The following is an 18634-nucleotide window of genomic DNA, read 5'->3' as shown; positions in this document are numbered from 1 at the left end:
AGGGAATAAACTCAGAAACACACAAAGTCTTAAAGTTTTTATTTTTAATATGTTGTCTCCGACTTGAACTGACTGTGTGTGTTATAGTCCGAATGTTTCCGTCAATGTCCTTTACCCTTTGTCCTCTCAAACCTTCAGGTTTTTGATGGGTGCTTCTTGTGGAGGTGGAAACATGAAAGTTGACGACACGACTTATGAGGCCACGGGTCTGAGGCCCCGCCACGCCTATTCCATACTTGATGTCCGAGATGTACAAGGATACAGGTGAGGGACCTGCTGACAGCACGGGACAAGAAGCCTCTGTCTGCTCTAATGTAACTGTCCTCATCGACAGTTTAAATATTCTGACGCTCCTCATGAAGAAACAGTCCATTTAATAATTCCTGGAACAACACACAAAGGAGCTGGAGGAACTCAGCAGGTCAGGCAGCATCTGTGGAGGGAAATGGACAGTCGACTTTGTCAGGACTGGGATGAAGGGTCTCGACCCAAAACGTCGACTGTCCATTTCCCTCCATAGATGCTGCCCGACCCTCTGAGTTCCTCCAGCTCCTTTGTGTGTTGCTCCAGATTTGCAGCATCTGCAGTGTCTGGTGTCTCCGTTTAATAATTCCTGCTCTCCTATCCCTCTCTGGTCCTATACTTATAATAATCAACAGCACAATTCTGCCCTTTATTACATTGTGATTTCCACTGCTCCACCTTTAGCAGCGATGCCAAGGTCCTAAACTATGGAATCCCCTCTTTGAACTTTTCCCAGAAAATGCTTCTTAAAATCTCTATGTAACCAAGCTTTTGGTCACCTCATGTGGCTCCTGTAAAGTGTCCTGTGAAATTTCACTCTATTAAAGCCTCTATGTGAGCACAAGTTGTTGCTACTCTGGTCTGAGTGCGGTTGCTTGAATCTGAGGGTTGAATGAGGAGGTAGCTTTAATTACAACCTATTGCTAATCTTCATAATTGACAGGAATTTCTTTGAAATGTTTTAAAGCAAAAACTGCAGATGCTGAAAATCTGAAATATAACAGAAAATGCCAGAGATACTCAGTATAATTTATGTTAATTTAAGTTTATGTAATTTATGTTTGTAACGTACTGTGCTGGTGCTGGCATTTATACCTAGGTGTGTATGCCCATGACACTAAACTTAGGTCTGGCAGCTTCTCCGGAGAGAGAGAAACAGAGTAAACGCTTCAGGTTGATACATCAGTTCTAGTGATAGGTCATCTGTCTGCAGCAGTCACTGTTTCTCTCCCCACAGATGCTGTCTGTCCTGCTGAGTATCTCCAGCATTTTCTGATTTTGCAGCAAAGTATTTTCCCGGATACAGGGCCTGATCCCAATGCAAACTTTGGAAGCTTGTCCTGATACGAAGGACATTTGGAAGGGAGCATGTGCTATAGAGAGGCACCTTAGAGCTGGGAGCAGACCACTCGTTGGTCACTTTCATCGACATTGCTGTTTCTGCGCAGGTTGCTGAGGTTGCGGAATCCTTGGGGCCGCTTCTCGTGGAGTGGGAACTGGTCAGACGATTGGCCACACTGGCCGCAGCACCTGCGACATGAGCTGATGGCACACGGGAGCAGCGAGGGCGTGTTCTGGATCGAATACTCTGACTTCATCAAGTGAGTGGGCAAGATTCGTGTGAAGTGCTGGAGCCAACCTTTGCTCTTTACCATACCATAACGACAGGCTGCATCTTACGTTTCCGTAACTCCTGCTGAAGTAATGCCAGGTACCAGGAAACCCAGCAGGCTCCATTTCAAGTGCATTTCTGAGTCTGCACTGGGGTATCAGTGGTGGAGAGAGTCAGCAGCTTTAAATTCCTGGGCGGTAACACGTTGGATGACCTGACCTGGGCCCATCACATAGTTGCAATCATAAGGAAAGCATCTGTACTTTCTTAGGAGGTTAAGGAGGTTTGGCATGTCACCGAACTCTGACACTCTTCTACAGCTGCACTGTCGAAAGTATCCTGACTGGTTGCATCACGGTCTGGTACGGCAATTCGAATGTACAGGAACATAAGAAGCTGCAGAGAGTAGTGGACTCTGCCCAATACATCACGGGCACATCCCTCCCCACCATCGGGAGTATCTACAGGAGGCGCTGCCTCAAGAAGGCAACATCCATCATCAAAGATCCCCACCGTCTGGGCTGTGCCATCTTCTCACAGCTCCCATCAGGCAGGAGGTACAGAAGCCTGAAGTCCCACACCACCAGGTTCAAGAACAGCTACTTCCCTTCAACCATTTGGCTCTTGAACCGACTGGCACATCCCTGATCACTACAGCTTAACAACACTATGACCACTCTGATCACATTACACTAAAATGGATATTGTTTTTTTTTGTTCTAATTGTGATTTTTTTCTTGTAAAAATTGTGTATAATTTATGTTTAATTTATGTTTTTCTTGTGACTGCTGCTTATCTGATGCGATGTGCCTGTGATACTGTTGCGGGTAAGTTTCTCATCGCACCAGTGCACACATGGACTTGTGCATCTGACAATAACCTCGACTTTGACTTTGACTTTCTGTACAATCGTTTCCCATTAGGTTCATAATCCATGAACACTTTACTTCTTCTTAATGTGTTTTCCCATGAGAGTTCCTCACAGCTGGAGTAGGAAATCAAAGTCAAAGTCGAGGTTATTGTCACATGCACAAGTACACGTACGCACAGGTGCAATGAGAAACTTGCAGCAGCATCACAGACACATAGCAGCAGATAAGCAGCATTCACAAGAAAAACATAAATTAAACATAAATTATACACAATTTTTATGTCCATTTACTATTAGAACAAAAAAAAAACAAAAGTCCATTTTAATGCAAAGTGTCATAGTGTTGCTGAATTGCAGTGACTAGGGTTGTGCTGGTTGGTTCAAGAACTGAATGGTTGAAGGGAAGTAGCTGTTCCTGAACCTGGTGGTGTGGGACTTCAGGCTTCTGTACCTCCTGCCCGATGGTAGCTGCGAGAAGAGGGCACGGCTCGGATGGTGGGGATCTTTGATGATGAATGTTGCCTTCTTGAGGCAGTGCCTCCTGTAGACACCACTGATGGTGGGGAGGGATGTGCCCGTGATGTGTTGGCAAATGCTGCAGTAAACACGGCAGTGAGGGGACGCTTGGCTTTTCATTCATTCATTCACAGTTGTGGATGTCAATGGCTGGGGCTGTATTCATTGCATATCCCAAATTGCCCCTGAACTGAGAATTTCAGAGAGGGGCGTCAGTGCCGGGAGGTGGCACCCTGAGAGAAGGTTAAAAGTTTCAGCAGGAGAGATTTGTACGATGTGGTTTATCGATGGCGATATCAGCCTTCTCTGTTAACACCCTGACTGCATCAAGTTGTCCATGTAAAACATATATTACGTTCTGCACCATTGCTATTGATCACGCTGTGGGGTGTACTCACATGGTCTGTAGTGCAGAGCCTACGTTTGGTCTGCAGGCGTTGTTAATCAGAAGCTTTTTGAGTTGCTGTCAATAAAGTCAAATAAATAAATGGGAAAAGCAGGCTGTTCTGGAGTAACTCAGCCCTCCATTACAAGCTTAATTGATCTCAAAGTATATTCTGCATTATCCTCTCCATCCCTCAGCTGGACAGTCTGATAAACTACCAGCTAATGTTAGTTACATTATACAGATTCCTTTACTGTCTTCTATATCACTTCCAGTTGCAAGTGTGAGGAAATGAGGAGGTTTGAGGGTCGCGTGTCCTATCCTGCTCCTATTTTCTTGTGTTCTTGTGAAATGACAACATAAGGTGTGAACGCCCAGATGATGTACGTTTTGGTGGCTGTGGCCAAAGGAGAAGTTTTGCCAACGCACTGTGAAGTTCCTGGAATTCCCTTGCCTGCCCTTTCCGCACCCATTTGAATGAACATGAATTGTGTAAAGTGAGGGTTTGCCCCTCACCCCCCCCCGTTTGTTAGACGTCCAGTTTTCCCGCTCCTCCAGCATTCCCAATCCTTCCCTGGCCACTGGCTTGTCCAGCCTCCATTCTGGATGGGTCCAAGCACCTTCAGTCGAAGGCAGGAGGAGTTATCTTCGGTCACCACCACAAACCCCAGGACTGCCTGAGAACGCAGTGAGGTTCTGAGCTGCAGGTTCACCCAGTCCCAGGTTTGATGCCTGGTCTGTGGATCAGTCAGGACTGCTCAGTCCTTTGGCTGAATCCGTCTATAGGCAGGTGACCCAGAGGAGGATGAGGTCTGGCTGCCTGTGCTTTGCTCAACCCTGCTTCCCACCCCAATAGTTAGATACCCAACTTAGAGCCTCATCGGGTGAGTGGCTATGAATAGAGGCCATAGGTAATGTATTGGTGACCTCCTCTGACTTGAAGACACAGGAGGCTGCAGATGCAGGAATCTGGAGCAACACACAATCTGCTGGAGGAACTCAGCGGGTCAAGCAGCATCTGTAGGGGGAGAAGGAATTGTCCAGGTTTCGGGTTGAGGCCCTGACTCCTGATGCAGGGTTTGGACCCAAAACATCGACAATCCCTCTCCCCCAACAGATGCTGCTCGACCCACTGCGTTCCTCCAGCAGATTGTGTGTTGCTCTGACTTGAGATGTCCATGGGGCCATAACCTTCAAAAAGGGGGATTAAGAAATTGACAGAATATTTTTCAGTTTTGTCCCAATAACTATTTTATATCTTAATTTTTCAGGTACTTTGATTCTGTTGACATTTGTAAAATTAACTCTGACTGGCACGAAGTCCGACTTATGGGGACGTTCCCTAACCGAACTAATGGACCAATAACTGTAACTGCACTGACTGTGCTGGAGCTCACCTTTCTGGAGTTCCAGCTGTTTCAGGAGGGAAGCAGGTAGGCAAACCACTAAACTGTGCTCACTAAACACGGCCTGTTCTACTTGAGAAGCCCTCACCTCCTTTCCCCAGCCTTCTCTTCTGTTGTGCTTTTCCACAAAGCATTGTTGTGAGAAGTAGATAATATTATGAGAGGCATAGACAGGGTAGACAGTCAAAGAGTCTTTTTCCCAGGATGTAAATGTTTAGCACTAGAGGGCATAGCTTTAAGGTGAGAGGAGGAAAGTTTAAGGGAGATGTGTGAGGCAAGTTTTTTTACACAGAGAGTGGCGGACACCTGGAACATGCTGCCTGGGGTGGTGTTGGAAGCAGATACGATAGTAATGTTTAAGAGGCATTTATTCAGATACATAAGCAGGCAGAGAATGGAGGGATATAGACCACGTGCAGGCAGATGTGGAGCTTAAATTGGCACCATGGTCAGCACAGACATAGTGGGCCGAAGGGCCTGTTCATGGATGATAAACAAGTGAATTTGTTATTTCCCTTCTTAATCCAGTTTTCATTGTGAAAAAGAGGAAGTTCACAGTGAAATCACATCCCTGAGGACTTACTTCGCAAGAACAACATCTTCTACTTCAGAAATAGTTGGGACAGCGTTGTTTAAGGTTTACCGTGTGATAATGTGGTTACCATCTCAGAAAGCCCCAGTGGTCAGAGTTCGCAGTTAGTGTGATGTAGCAATTTAAAGTGGTGGTTAGGAGCAAAGAGTTACAGTATGAGATCCCCTCAGAAATGGTTCAAAGCTAAATGTATGGGAAGTGTCAAAATGTAAAGACCTTGCTGCAAACATTGAGAAGTAAAATACTGCAGTGTGCTGGAAATCTGAAATAAAAACAGACACTTCTGGAACTTATAAATGACTTGGATGAGGATGTGGGAGGGTGGGTTAGTAAGTTTGCTGACGACACAAAGGTTGGTGGTGTTGTGGATAGTGTAGAAGGTTGCTGTAGATTACAACAGGACATTGGTAGAATGCAGAGCTGGGCTGAGAAGTGGCAGATGGAGTTCGACCTGGAAAAGTTTGAAGTGATACACTTTGGGAGATCGAATCTGAAGGCAGAATACAAGGTTAACAGCAGGACTCTTAGCAGTGTGGAGGAACAGAGGGATCTTGGGGTCCACGTCCATAGATCCCTCACGGTTGCCACGCAGGTCAATAGGGTTGTTAATAAGGTGTATGGTGTGTTGGCCTTCATTAGTCGGGGTATTGAGTTCAAGAGCCGTGAGGTAATGTTGCAGCTCTGTAGAACTCTGGTTAGACCACACTTGGAGTATTGTGTTCAGTTCTGGTCGCCTCGTTATAGGAAGGATGGGGAAGCTTTAGAGAGGGTGCAGAGGAGATTTACTAGGATGCTGCCTGGATTGGAGATCATGTCTTATGAGGATAGGTTGAGTGAGCTCGGGCTTTTCTCTTTGGAGAGAAGGAGGATGAGAGGTGACTTGATAGAGGTGCACAAGATGATAAGAGGCATAGATCGAGTGGACAGTCAGAGGCCTTTTCCCAGGGTGACAATGGCTAACACGAGGCGACATAATTTTAAGGTGATTGGAGGAAGGTATAAGGGGGATGTCAGGGGTAAGTTTTTTACACAGAGAGTGGTGGGTGCTTGGAACGCACTGCCTGCAGAGGTTGTGGGGGCAGATACATTAAGGATATTTAAGAGACTCTTAGAAAGACACATGAATGATAGAGAAATGGGGGGCTATGTGGGAGGGAAGGGTTAGATAGATCTTAGAGCAGGATAAAATGTTGGCACAACATTGTAGGCTGAAGGGCCTGTACTGTGCTGTAGTGTTCTATGTTCTATGCACCCAGCAGGTCAGGCAGCATCTGAGGTGAAGAGAAGCTGAGTTACTGCATCAGGTCGGTGACTTTTCATCAGGACTGGGAAGAGTTGGTATTGGTTTATTATTGTCACTTGTACCAAGGTACAGTGAAAAACTTGTCTTGCATACCGATCGTACAGGTCAATTCATTACACAGTGCATTGAGGTAGAAATGAAACAAGTGTCATGTTGCAGAGGAGAGTGTGGTGGGGGGTTTGATGCCTGAACCTTACTCTCTTTACTCAGTGCAAAGTCAGCACTGTTCACCGGTCCCTAGACTTGTGCTCACTGCCCTCTGACTGCTGATCCTTGTACCCCAGACGATCTGACACGTCAGACAGCCACTTGCTGGATCTGTGCATCATGGTGTTCCGAGCCTCGTTCTCCAGCGGCAACAAGCTGACCCTGGGCAGGTTGATGGCCCACAGCAAGCGAGCGGTGAAGAAGTTTGTGGGCTGCGACGTGATGCTGGAACCGGGCGAGTACGCAGTGGTGTGCTGCGCCTTCAACCACTGGCAAATGTCGATGCCTGGGCTGCCGTCACCATCGCCAGCAGCAGGTGAGGGCTGGGGGTTTTCTCCTTGTCGTTGGGGGACTGAGAACGGGGCTGCAATAACCTCCTCCCCTTGGTCAACCTTCCCCACTGGGTGGTGGTTACAGTGAGCAAGCACGAATTGGTCTGTATCATGTTGCCACTTTGTGAAGAATTGATCCAGAGAGGGTAAGAGGTCAGAGCGAGGGGGTCAGAAATTCTGGAGACAGGAGAAAGGGTCTTCAGTCTGGAGAGAGGACCTCTGGTCAAAGAAATTAAAACTTTAAAACATTATTTACAGCACGGTAACAGGCCCTTCCGGCCCATCAAGTCTGCGCCGCCCATTTAAACCCATGTTAACCTGCCATACATCCTTGGAATGTGGGAGGAAACCGGAGCACCCAGAGGAAACCCACGCAGACACGGGGAGAACGTACAAACTCCTTACAGGCAGCGACGGGAATCGAACCCCGATTGCTGGCGCTGTGATAGCGTCACGCTAACTGCTGCACAGAGGTGAAGGGGGCAGGGGAAGAGTTCAGTGTCGTGTCAAGTTCAGAATCCATTGGGGCAGGAACGGAGGAGACGGAGCTGAGGGCAGATTGTTGGGAATCAGAGTGGGGACGAGATCGATAGAGGACACACAGCGAGGGGTGGGACTGTAGGAGAGGAAGGGGAGGGGAGAGGGAGGTCCAGGAGAAGGAGTGTTGTTTTGAGAGACGATGTGGTGAAGGGTAACATGGAAGTGTGGGCCTGGCTTGTGTCGAGGTCAGTGGCCCGTGTCCAGACATTTCTTTGACTGCAACAACACACACAAAACGCTGGAGGAACTCAGCAGGTCAGGCAACATCTATGGAGAGAAATAAACAGTCAACGTTTCGGGTCGAGACCCTTCATCAGGACTGCTTTGTTTTAATGCTCCTGAGCAACAGGAATTTAGTGTCAGGGTCTGTCTCATCATGGAGTGGGGCAGCGGTGGTCTGGATCTGAGTGAGGGTCAGGGTGTCAGCAACTGAGGTGGGTGAGAGGGACAGGGTCTCGGGGAGGGGTTCTGGGTCAGGGTCCCAGGCATTGGGGCTGGGGTGTCTTCAGTATGAACACTGCTGCCACACAGCTACACCTCGACCTCTGAGGCAAGGACCAGACCAGGGTCTGAAAAAATACAGTCAAATACATCAGCATTGAGGCAAAGTGGGGGGGTGGGGGTGGGGGGCATCTCAGTCAGAGCGGTCCCTGGGCTGCAGGGAACCTGGAGCTTGGTGTTCTCCTTGCCCGTATCCTGCACCACCTTGGACCTGTGCTGGTGCAGTGACAGCTCAGCCCCACAATATCTCCAAATACCAGGTTCATCAAAAGCAGACGAACCCGATGGTAGCAGGTCTGTAATGGCTGCGATTTTACATTCTTAGATTGACTGCAGAGCCCCTGGGCTTCACCACCGGGCAGAGGGTGGTCTGTTCTCTCCTGAGCCTTGGATCCCCGCAGGTCCTGGGCTCTGTGTCCCTCATGTCTCCATGGCTGGAAGTCAGTGTTTGCCCAGCCCCTTTAATACCTCCCCTCTTCCCAATCGTGTGGGGTGGGAGCTAGGGCTGGGTGGGGATCTTATTGCACGCCCCTTCCCTGAGACTGACAGTCCAGTGCTGAACAGTAAGGGTGCTGCATTGAATTATAGTGGAGACCTTAACAGAGTTCCCCGGCAACTCTCTCAAATGTTAAAGTTCCCATGGGACAATCTCAGGAGCAGGGGAGTTCTCTCTGGTGTCCTGGGACAGTATTTATCCCACAATCAACATCACCAATTATGATCTAGCTATAACAGGCCATCCCTGGGATATGTGCCCTACTTATGGACACCCCTACTTACAACCGAGCTCCCATAATATTATTAAATTCGAAAGTCTGACATACACACATATATTCGTTCCTACGAACGGCAGAACTGGTTTCCACACTCTCTCCACTTTTAGTAATTGTTCATTAGTAATCAGCCTTATGAGCTTTTGATGCCACCAGATTGAATGATTTTCTGACTTATGGACAAAATCAACTTATGGGCGTCTGTACAAACGGAACCTGTTCATTACCCGGGGCAGTCTGTATTGTTCCTTCTGGGACCAAAGAGCATTTTGGGAGGTGCTGAGGTTGTGAAAGATGCAGGAAAAATGCAAATCTGTCTTTGGTCTTCGATGAAAGCACTGGGTTTTTTAGTGATCGGACACTCACGGGTACAGATCCCCACCCTTGGCGCGAGGCTGCATCTGCTGGAGTGCTACTGAAACCAGTGAAAGGCAGCAATACTCCCTCAACAACTGCTTACCCTACACCATCGGTGAAGCAGTGTTTCTCATCAGTAACTGTTTACCTATTCATGCTGTGGACGGTGGCAGCACTCACGTTGCTTTGTTACCTGCTCTAGGAGTTTCAAGCCCCACTAGCAGTGGACGAGGTTTCCCGGAGTTTCCTGGACACATCCTGGCCGTCTACAGCTCCAAGCCTGTAATGGTGGAACAGGTCAACTCTCAGCCAACAACCCTGGCCGACGCAGTTATCCTGCTGACGGAACACAAGGGGGAGAGACACGAGGTAAGAGAGCGCCGACATTCGCACCAGGTTCACTCCCTGCTCTCGCTTCAGAGCGGTGTTTAAGCTGCTTTGGGAAGGGATGTGAAAGGTGATATAGAAATGCAAGTTATTTATCATTACCCTTCATACTTCCATGGGAACCTCCAGAGGCAGGTCTGTGTGCTGAGCCCTGGCCGGGAGGTAATTGGTAATCTCGCTGTTATAAGACCACTGAGCAGTCCCCTAGTACAATAAGATGGACTCTTGGCCTCACAATCTACCTCGTTGTGACCTTGCACCTTAATGTCTGCCTGCACTGCACTGTCTCTGTAACTGTAACACTTTATTCTGCATTGTTTTCCCTTGTACGACCTCAATGTACTGATGTGATGAAATGATCTGTATGGATGGCACACAGAGCAAAGTTTCTCACTGTACCCCAGTACAGGTGACAGTAATAAACCAATTTACCACTTGGTTTATTATTGTCACATGTACCGAGATACAGGAAAAAGCTTGTCTTGTGTGCCATCCATACAGATCATTTCATCACATCAGTACATTGAGGTCGTACAAGGGAAAACAATGCAGAATAAAGTGTTCCAGTTACAGAGAAAGTGCAGTGCAGGCAGACAATAAGGTGCAAGGGCCATGCCGAGGTAGATTGTGAGATCAGGAGTTCATCTTTATCGTACAAGAGGTCTGTTCAAGTGTCTGATAACAGTGGGATAGAAGCTGTCCTTGAGCCTGGTGGTACGTATTCTCAGGCTTTTGTATCTCCTGCCCGATGGGAGGGGGGAAGGGGAGGGGCGAAGGGGAGGGAATGTCCAGGGTGGTGGGGCTCTTGATTACGTCGGCTGCTTTCCCGAGGCAGCGGGAAGTGCGGATGGAGGGGAGGCTGCTCTGTGACTGTCCTCTTTGCCTTTGGACAGGGTCGCGAGGGCATGACCTGTTACTACCTGACCCACGGCTGGGCAGGGCTGATCGTGGTGGTGGAGAACCGGCATGACAAGTACTACCTGCACGTGTCGTGTGACTGCTCCGACAGCTTCAACGTGGTGTCAACTCGCAGCAGCTTGAAGACGACGGACAGCGTGCCACCGCTGCACAGGTATGGGGGCTGCGGAGGGTGGACAGAGGGCGTGTGGGTGTCCACACCCCAACTCCCTGACAACACTCCCCAGCCTCACAACCCTGCGACCAACCGGTCTGGTGTTGCTAAGTTACAGGGGTCAGAGGGTGTGAAAATGACAGCTGTGGCGAACATCGCGGGGGACCCCCTGTCCTTTGGGGTTATCATTGTGATGGGTACTGACCCCTGCTGGTTCAGTGACCCCAGCCTGGTGGAGAGGGCTCGGGGCGTCCTCTCCTCTGGAGTGGAGAGTGTGGGGAGGTGAGAGACAGAAACTGGGGTGGTGCGTGTCAGAGAGTGAGTGGGTGGAGAGGTTTCAACCATTGGGAGTGGTGCTGGCAATGATTAAAGTGTTGCACCAGCTTTGGGAACAGGAGGCTGGGAGTTTCAGGAGAGCAAAACTGCTGGAGGAGCTCGGCGGGTCAAGCAGCATCTGCGGGGGGGAAGGAATTGTCGACGTTTTGGGTCAAAGCCCTGCACCCGGACTGAGGGGGCAGAGAGCTGGGGTAAAGAGGAGAGGAGGAGGGGTGAGACGGGCCAGTCGGTGATGGGTGCAGTGAGGAGGGGTGAGGGGTGCGGGGCAGATTGATCCGGGAGGGGGAGGGGTGGAGATGGGAGACAGGGGCAGGTGGGTGATACCAGCCCCTGCCTCAGCCCTGCCCCTCCTCGTACAGCCCACCTCCCCTCTCCACTCTCAGTCCTGAGACCTGAAACGTCAACGGTTCCTCCCCCACAGAAGCTGCTCGACCCGCTGAGTTCCTCCAGACAGCTGATGGGTGGAAGTACACAAGGAGAGACACTGGGGACGGCAGACGCTGGGATCTGTGGCCACACACAATCTGCTGGAGGAACTCAGCGGGTCGAGCAGCATCTGTGGGGGGGAGGAATTGTCACCATTTCGGGTGAAGACCCTGCAGCATAGGAACGGGAGGCTCGGGGTGCTGAGGGAGGGGGTGGTGAGACTCCCGCTGACTGCTGTGTCCTCTCCCCACAGGCAGGTGCTGGTGGTGCTCTCTCAGCTCGAGGGCAACGCTGGGTTCTCCATCACTCACCGGCTGGCTCATCGCAAGGCCGCGCAGCCCTCGCTGGGGGAGTGGTCCTCAACCAAGGGCACGCACAGCCCCCCGCTCACGCCCGACGTCGCCGGCCTGCACAGCCCCCGGCCCTTGTGATGCCTCGTCCGCTCCCTGCTGTGGTCGGAAGTATGTCAGGTGGTGAGGGCGCGGTGACGCACCGTGTCTGCTCCCCGTTCCCGCGTCAGCCGCTGCCCGTCCAACCTGGGTGGGGAGTGGTGCTGAGGGATGTGGGCGGTGGGGGGGAGGGGGAGGGAGGGAGGGAGGGCAGAGTCAGTCCTCCGCCTGTGCCTCAATCCACCCCCCCCATCCCCTCTGGGATGTGGGGTGTCCCAGGACCGCCAGCACCGAGCTCCCTCACTGCCGCTGCATTGCCATCTGCCCCCTCCCCCCCACCGTGCCAGCCACCGCCCAGAGCCCCTGGTCCCAGGGTTCCCATACCCTCTCCGGGACCCCGTCACCTCCCCGCTCCCCTGGGGCCCTGGAATCCCGAACCCCAGGACCCCCCTCTCTGGGAGCCTCCCCCCTCCCTTCCCCCACAAAACCCTTCTCCTGTGATCCCCCTTTACCCAGGGCCCCTCCTCCATGGGACCCCCCCCCTCCCCCCGGGACCACCATCTCCATTGCCATTGTTACAGTGACAAGCTGAACCGTCCTGGGTGCAGCTGCACTGAAATCCTCAGGAAACCCTGCTCAACAGCTCCCCCACCCCGCGCCCCCCCCCCCCGCTAACCTCGGACACAACAACCCCCACCCCCCGTCACTCCATTTGTAGATTTGCTTTCGGACTTTGACCAACTCCCCCTCTCCCCCCTCCCACCAAGGTGCCTCCGAACACTCCCAGCCAGAGTGGTGACCTCAGCCCGTGACGTGCCAGCTTCCTGTCTCTCACATCAGAACCGACAGGGTTTGGAACATTTTGTTAAACTATCATGTCTCTGGCGTTGTCATCTCTGCAGATGGAAGTATAACCAGAGCTCTGATCGCTGCCCATCGCAGTGGGCGCCCTCCTCTCCCCACTCACTGTGGGACAGTCCCTGCGGCCCACACACTGCTTCCCTCCAGTCTCTGCATGGTCAACTTTGTGAAGCTCATCATCAATGATCTTAACTTTGGGAAGTTTCCAAAAGGGTGCGTGCGCTTCCTGAGACTCCGATCCCAGTGAGAAGAGCAGGTGCAGATCCTGATCCCCTGGCTTTGCTGATTTGGGATAGGGTTGTATCCGGATCAGGGGCCTAAGTTGCTTTGGTGAAGATTTTATCTGCATAATGTTTATAGAAATAAACTTCAAAAAAAAATCACAACTTAAATACGGCTGCATTCACTGAGCCAGCGTCAGATGCAAGGCAGGTCAGGGAGGTTACTGGGTTCAGGAGTCAGGTATAACCAGGGAACGCACTATCAGCTGACTCTGATCCATAGTCATTTCTCAGCCAGAGCTTGTTGTTGGTGCCCACAGGCACAGTCCATATTTTACCAGATTTCTGCAGCTACAATAAAACTCTGAACCCTGAACAGTGTCACCTGCACCCACAGAGGGCACGGTCAGTCTGAAGGAACTTCACCCAACCCAAAACATAATGTCACCACACGTTTAGCCTGAACCTGCCTTTAATGTGTTCGTTGCTCCCTCTGGTCGAGCTGCTGCCCGACTGTTCCTGTGACCCAGCTCCAATCTTGTCTGTGTGGAGTCTGCACGTTCTCCCTGTGACCCCGTGGGTTTCCCCCGGGTGCTCCGGTTTCCTCCCATGTCCCAAAGACACGCGGGGTCAGTGGGTTAATTGGCCGCTGTAAACTCCCCTGAGTATGTAGGTGAGGGGTAGAATTTAGTGCAGTTAATGAGAATGCGGGGAGAATAGGTTACAGGGAGTGAGGTTGTTCTGTGAGCCAGCATATATCTGACAGGCTAAATGGCCTCACACATCATAAGGAAATGTATTGAATTGTGGAGAGCAACGTTTTTAATCAAGTCTTTATTCATAATAAATGAAAAGCTTGGGGGAGATGCATCTTTGTGTCTGCATCTTGTAACAAAAGGCTGGGGTGAGCTGTGATCCTGTAACGATGTGATCTGAGTAATAAAGTAACGGCAGAGTGGGCCTGGTTATAGATGGGGAATTGTAGAATGGATTCCCCAAAGAAACAGGTAAAGTCTGGGGGCCCCTGCGATAGACCACCCGACCTCTCCTCCTCCTGTGGCCAGTGACCTGGTTTATAAATGTCCCTCACTCTCTCAATCTGATCCAATAATTCGTTGTGGATTGTTCACAGGAACTTTACTGATTTCTTTTTCTTTAAGAAACACCTTTTAAGTAAAAGCTTGAGGACTTATAACCCCTTCTAGAAACTGGGGAAATGTTTCTGTGGTAACTCGGCCTGAGAGACACAAAGTGGTTCCTTCACTGGATCCCCTTAAGCCACAGTGTGTCTGCACAACAGAACAAAGAAATACATCCCAGCAAATGAACCTCATGCAGCACTGACCCTGTCTCCACCCTCTCACTGCCAGAGCTTGGCCTGCTCGCTCTGCTCATTCCTTCTCCATCCCCAGATGCCTCCATGTGGCCCTGACCACCACCCACTCCTCACTCCTCTCCGTGGGGCCTCAGGTGAGGAGAAGCTGAGCCAGCCGGTGACCTCCTGCAGTGGCTGTGGGCCAAGAGCGAATTCTCAACCCTGTGACCGCAGTCTCCTGCAACTGGAAACTAGAATACGGAGAATTTTATTGATTTTAGAGTCTATATATATATAAAAATATATAAAAATATCTATATATATGTATCATGTAGTTTCAAAAATCTCAGGTTCCAATGGACCAAATAAATTTTGTTTTTTAATGACTGACTTGTGAACTTTGTGTGTGTGAGTGGATTTGTGTGTGTGTGTTGTGTGTGTGTTGTGGATGTGTGTGTATTGTGGAAATGTGTGTGTGTTGTGGACGTGTGTCGTGGATGTGTGTGTGTGTACATTACTGCACATGCAAAGCAACCAACACCGAACGTAACGTTAGTTTGGGTGTAATTCCAGGAGGATGTGAACCTGAAGTTTCAAGGAAGAGCACTCCTGATCTGTTTCAGGGCAAACACCCTCTTACCCCAAGCTCTGACCCTTGAATCTGCCAGTACCGGATCCTTCTGGGCTCCAGGAGTCCATCCCTATCCCACCTGCACCCCCAGCACCCTGGTACTGCACGAGCTGATAGCCCCACTCCATCTTTGAATGTGTGAGCCAGCCTTGGAGCTGCAGCCTAGCAGTTAGTTCCTTCCACATGGGGTTCACCTTGGGTGTGCAGTGCCCTTGACCAACATGGCACATCTGTGTCTGAGTTACCTGAAGCAGCAGAAGGGAAGGGATAGTCCTGGCTCCAGTCCTGCTGCTGGCCAGGGTGAGGATACCCACCCTGCACAGAGGTGAATGCCCTTGACGGTGAGTTTACAGAAGATGTGAACACTTCAAACCCAAATACAGAAATGGTGGAAAATGTAAAACTGACATAGAGTCATACAGCACGGAAGCAGGCCCTTCGGCCCAACTGGTCCATGCTGACCATGGTGCCCACCAAGCCAGTCCCATTTGCCCGCGCTTGGCCCATATCCCATTAAACCCCTATCCATGTACTTATCCAAGTGTCTTTGAGATGTTGTTCATGTACCTGCCTCAACCACCTCCTCTGGCAGCTCGTTCCATATACTGACCACCCTCTGTGTGAAGGAGTTGCCCCTCAAGTCCCTTTTGAAATTTTCCCCTCTCACTGTAAACCTATGTCCTCCAGTTTTTAATTCCTCTTCCCTGGGGAAAAAAGACTGTGCACATTCACCCCATCTATACCCCTCGTGGTTTTATACACCTCAATAAGGTTGCCCCTCAATCGTGTGGACATGATGTCTCCTCGTCCTTGAGAAGGTTGTGGTGATCCTACTTCTTGGAACCACTGCAGTCCTTCCGGTGAAGATGCTGTCACGGTGCTGTCGAGGAGAGAATTCTGGGATTCAAACCCAGCGGTGGTGATGAAGGGCTTAACAAGTTCTGGTAGGCGCGGTATGCAACTGGGGGATGCTGTTATTTGTGATGTTACTTTTGTTCAGTCTGGGAGGGAGCTACTGTCACAGTAAATAAGATGAGTTGCAGTTGGGAATTGAGGGGAGCAGGTTCACTACTGCCCATGTAAACGTAATAAGCTGGCTTTAAACCAGCAAAGGTCCCTTATTGGTGACTCTGACCATGAGTTGATAGGTTGTGGGTTCAAGTTTTCTCAGAAATTGAATGGAGATCTCCAACCAACACTAATTATCCATCCTGTTTCTGTTTGTGGGATCTGGCTGTGCGTGAATTGGAAACCAGATACCTACATTACTTGCCTAACAAAGTAACTAATTGTCGTGACTCTGCTGATGTACTTCAGACAAATCTGTTATGCTGGTACTATTTGTGACTTGGTGGGTCGTTGTCTCTGAGTCCGAGGATATGTGGGTTCATGTTCTTCACCAGAGACTTATGCAAAATCAAGGCGATCACTCTGATACAGCACTGAGGGTGTGCTGCACTGCCACAGGTGCTCTCTTTCAAAGGAAGCATTAAACCAAGGCCTCTCAGAAGGAAGTGGAAGATTCTATAATGTTGACTGAGGAGTTATCTTCCTCAGTGTCCTGGCCGATGTTTGTTCATCAAACAAGATCAGTAAAGCAGGTAATCCAGTCATCTACCGCTGTTAATGGGAGCCTGGTATGTATAAATTGGCTGTTATTACCTGCATTACAAGAGCAACCACCTTCAAAAATACTTTATTGGCTGTATAGCACTTTGAGAGGTTAGTGTAAAATATTTTAGAAATGCAACTCTTCCTAAAGTTTGTAAAATGAATCATATTTCATACATGTAGTCACAGATTTAAGTGCAAGTTTATGTGAAAGGTGATTGGATCCCAGCCGTAAACACCCACGTTCCCCTCAGCTAGATGAATTGTAAGCCAATAATTCCATCACAGCAAAGGCTACAGCTGAGTTTCCTAGTTACAGATGGGCTGAGCTTACAGTTTACACATGGGCTTATAAATCAACAAACTGCAGATACTGAAAATCTGAAATAAAACAGAAACTGCTGCCCGTGTGGAGTTTGCACATTCTCCCAGTGACCACATGGGATTCCTCTGGATGTCCAGGTTTTCTCCCACATCCCAAAGATGCACGTCAATAACTTCCTCATTGGCATGGGTTTAAGGTGAGAGGGGAAAGATTTAATAGGAACCCAAGGGGGAACTTTTTCACCTGGGAAGAACAAGCTGCCAGAGGGTGAGGCAGGTACATTAACAACATTTAAAAGACAGTTGGACAAGTACATGGATAGGAAGGGTTCAGAGGGATATGGGCCAAGCACAGGCAAATTGGTATTGGTATTGGTTTATTATTGTCATTTGTACCAAGGTACAGTGAAAAACTTGTCTTGCAAACCGATCGTACAGGTCAATTCACTACACAGTGCAGTTACATTGGGTTAGTACAGGGTGCATTGATGTAGTACAGGTAAAAACAATAAGAGTACAGAGTAAAGTGTCACAGCTACAGAGAAAGTGCAGTGCAATAAGGTGCAAGGTCACAACAAGGTAGATCGTGAGGTCAGAGTCCATCTTATTGTATAAGGGAACCATTCATTAGTCTTATCACAGTGGGGTAGAAGCTGTCCTTAAGTCTGGTGCTCCGTGCCCTCAGGCTGCTGTATCTTCTACCCGATGGAAGAGGAGAGAAGAGAGAATGTCCTGGGTGAGTGGGGTCTTTGATTATGTTGGCTGCTTCACCAAGGCAACAAGAGGTAAAGACAGAGTCCAAGGAGGGGAGGCTGGTGTCTGTAATGCGCTGGGCTGTGTCCACAACTCTCTGTAGTTTCTTGCATTTCTGGGCAGAGCAGTTGCCGTACCAAGCCGTGATACATCCAGATAGGATGCTTTCTATGGTGCATTGGTAAAAGTTGGTGAGAGTCAAAGGGGACAAACCAAATTTCTTTAGCCTCCTGAGGAAGTAGAGGCGCTGGTGAGCTTTCTTGGCCGTGGCATCTACGTGATTTGACCAGGACAGGTTGTTGGTGATGTTCACTCCCAGGAACTTGAAGCTCTCAACCCTCTCAACCTCAGCACCATTGATGTAGACAGGTGCATGTACACCGCCCCCTTTCCTGAAGTCAATGACCAGCTTTTTTGTTGACATTGAGGGAAAGTTTGTTGTCATGACACCATTCCACTAAGCTCTCTATCTCCTTCCTGTACTCCGACTCATTGCTGTTTGAGATACGGCCTACAACGGTGGTATCATCCGCAAAATCTGCAAAAATGGGGCTAACTTAGATGGGAATCTTGGTCAGCATGGACCAATTGGAGTGAAGGGCCTGTTTTCCTGCTGTATGACTATGACTGTAAAATGCTTTGGGGTGACCTGTGAAAGGGGCAATTTAAAAAAAGCCAATCTTCCCTTTTAAATTGAATCAGATAGTACTGGAAGCTTTCAGCAGGTCGGGCAGCATCTGTGAACAGGAAGCAAAATCACCGCAGGGCACTGCCTGACCTGTTGAGTGTGTCTAGCACTTTTTTTTGTTTCAGATTTCCAGCATCTGGATTTGTTGATTTTCAATTTCTTTTGCATTTAATCCATTAAAGTACAAAATTTCCTTGCACC

General features: G+C 49.5%; 1 protein-coding gene across 3 annotated transcripts in view; it reads left to right on the top strand.

The window, feature by feature from the left end:
* The window catches only part of capn15 (calpain 15), a 265928-nt gene extending 253725 nt beyond the window's left edge, over positions 1-12203 (top strand). For all 3 annotated transcript variants that reach the window (XM_052022107.1, XM_052022105.1, XM_052022108.1), the window contains 7 exons: positions 139-264; positions 1473-1625; positions 4680-4841; positions 6994-7232; positions 9622-9788; positions 10700-10878; positions 11894-12203. In XM_052022107.1, coding sequence (XP_051878067.1) covers positions 139-264; positions 1473-1625; positions 4680-4841; positions 6994-7232; positions 9622-9788; positions 10700-10878; positions 11894-12071 — 1204 coding nt within the window. In that variant the 3' untranslated portion in view covers positions 12072-12203. The remainder of the gene's footprint in view (positions 1-138; positions 265-1472; positions 1626-4679; positions 4842-6993; positions 7233-9621; positions 9789-10699; positions 10879-11893) is intronic.
* Positions 12204-18634: the final 6431 nt, after the last annotated feature.

The sequence above is a fragment of the Pristis pectinata genome, chromosome 8 (assembly GCF_009764475.1).
Source record: "Pristis pectinata isolate sPriPec2 chromosome 8, sPriPec2.1.pri, whole genome shotgun sequence".
Lineage (NCBI taxonomy): Eukaryota > Metazoa > Chordata > Chondrichthyes > Rhinopristiformes > Pristidae > Pristis > Pristis pectinata.
The sequence above is the reverse complement of the archived record's forward strand: the minus strand, read 5'-3'. Positions and strand labels throughout refer to the sequence as shown.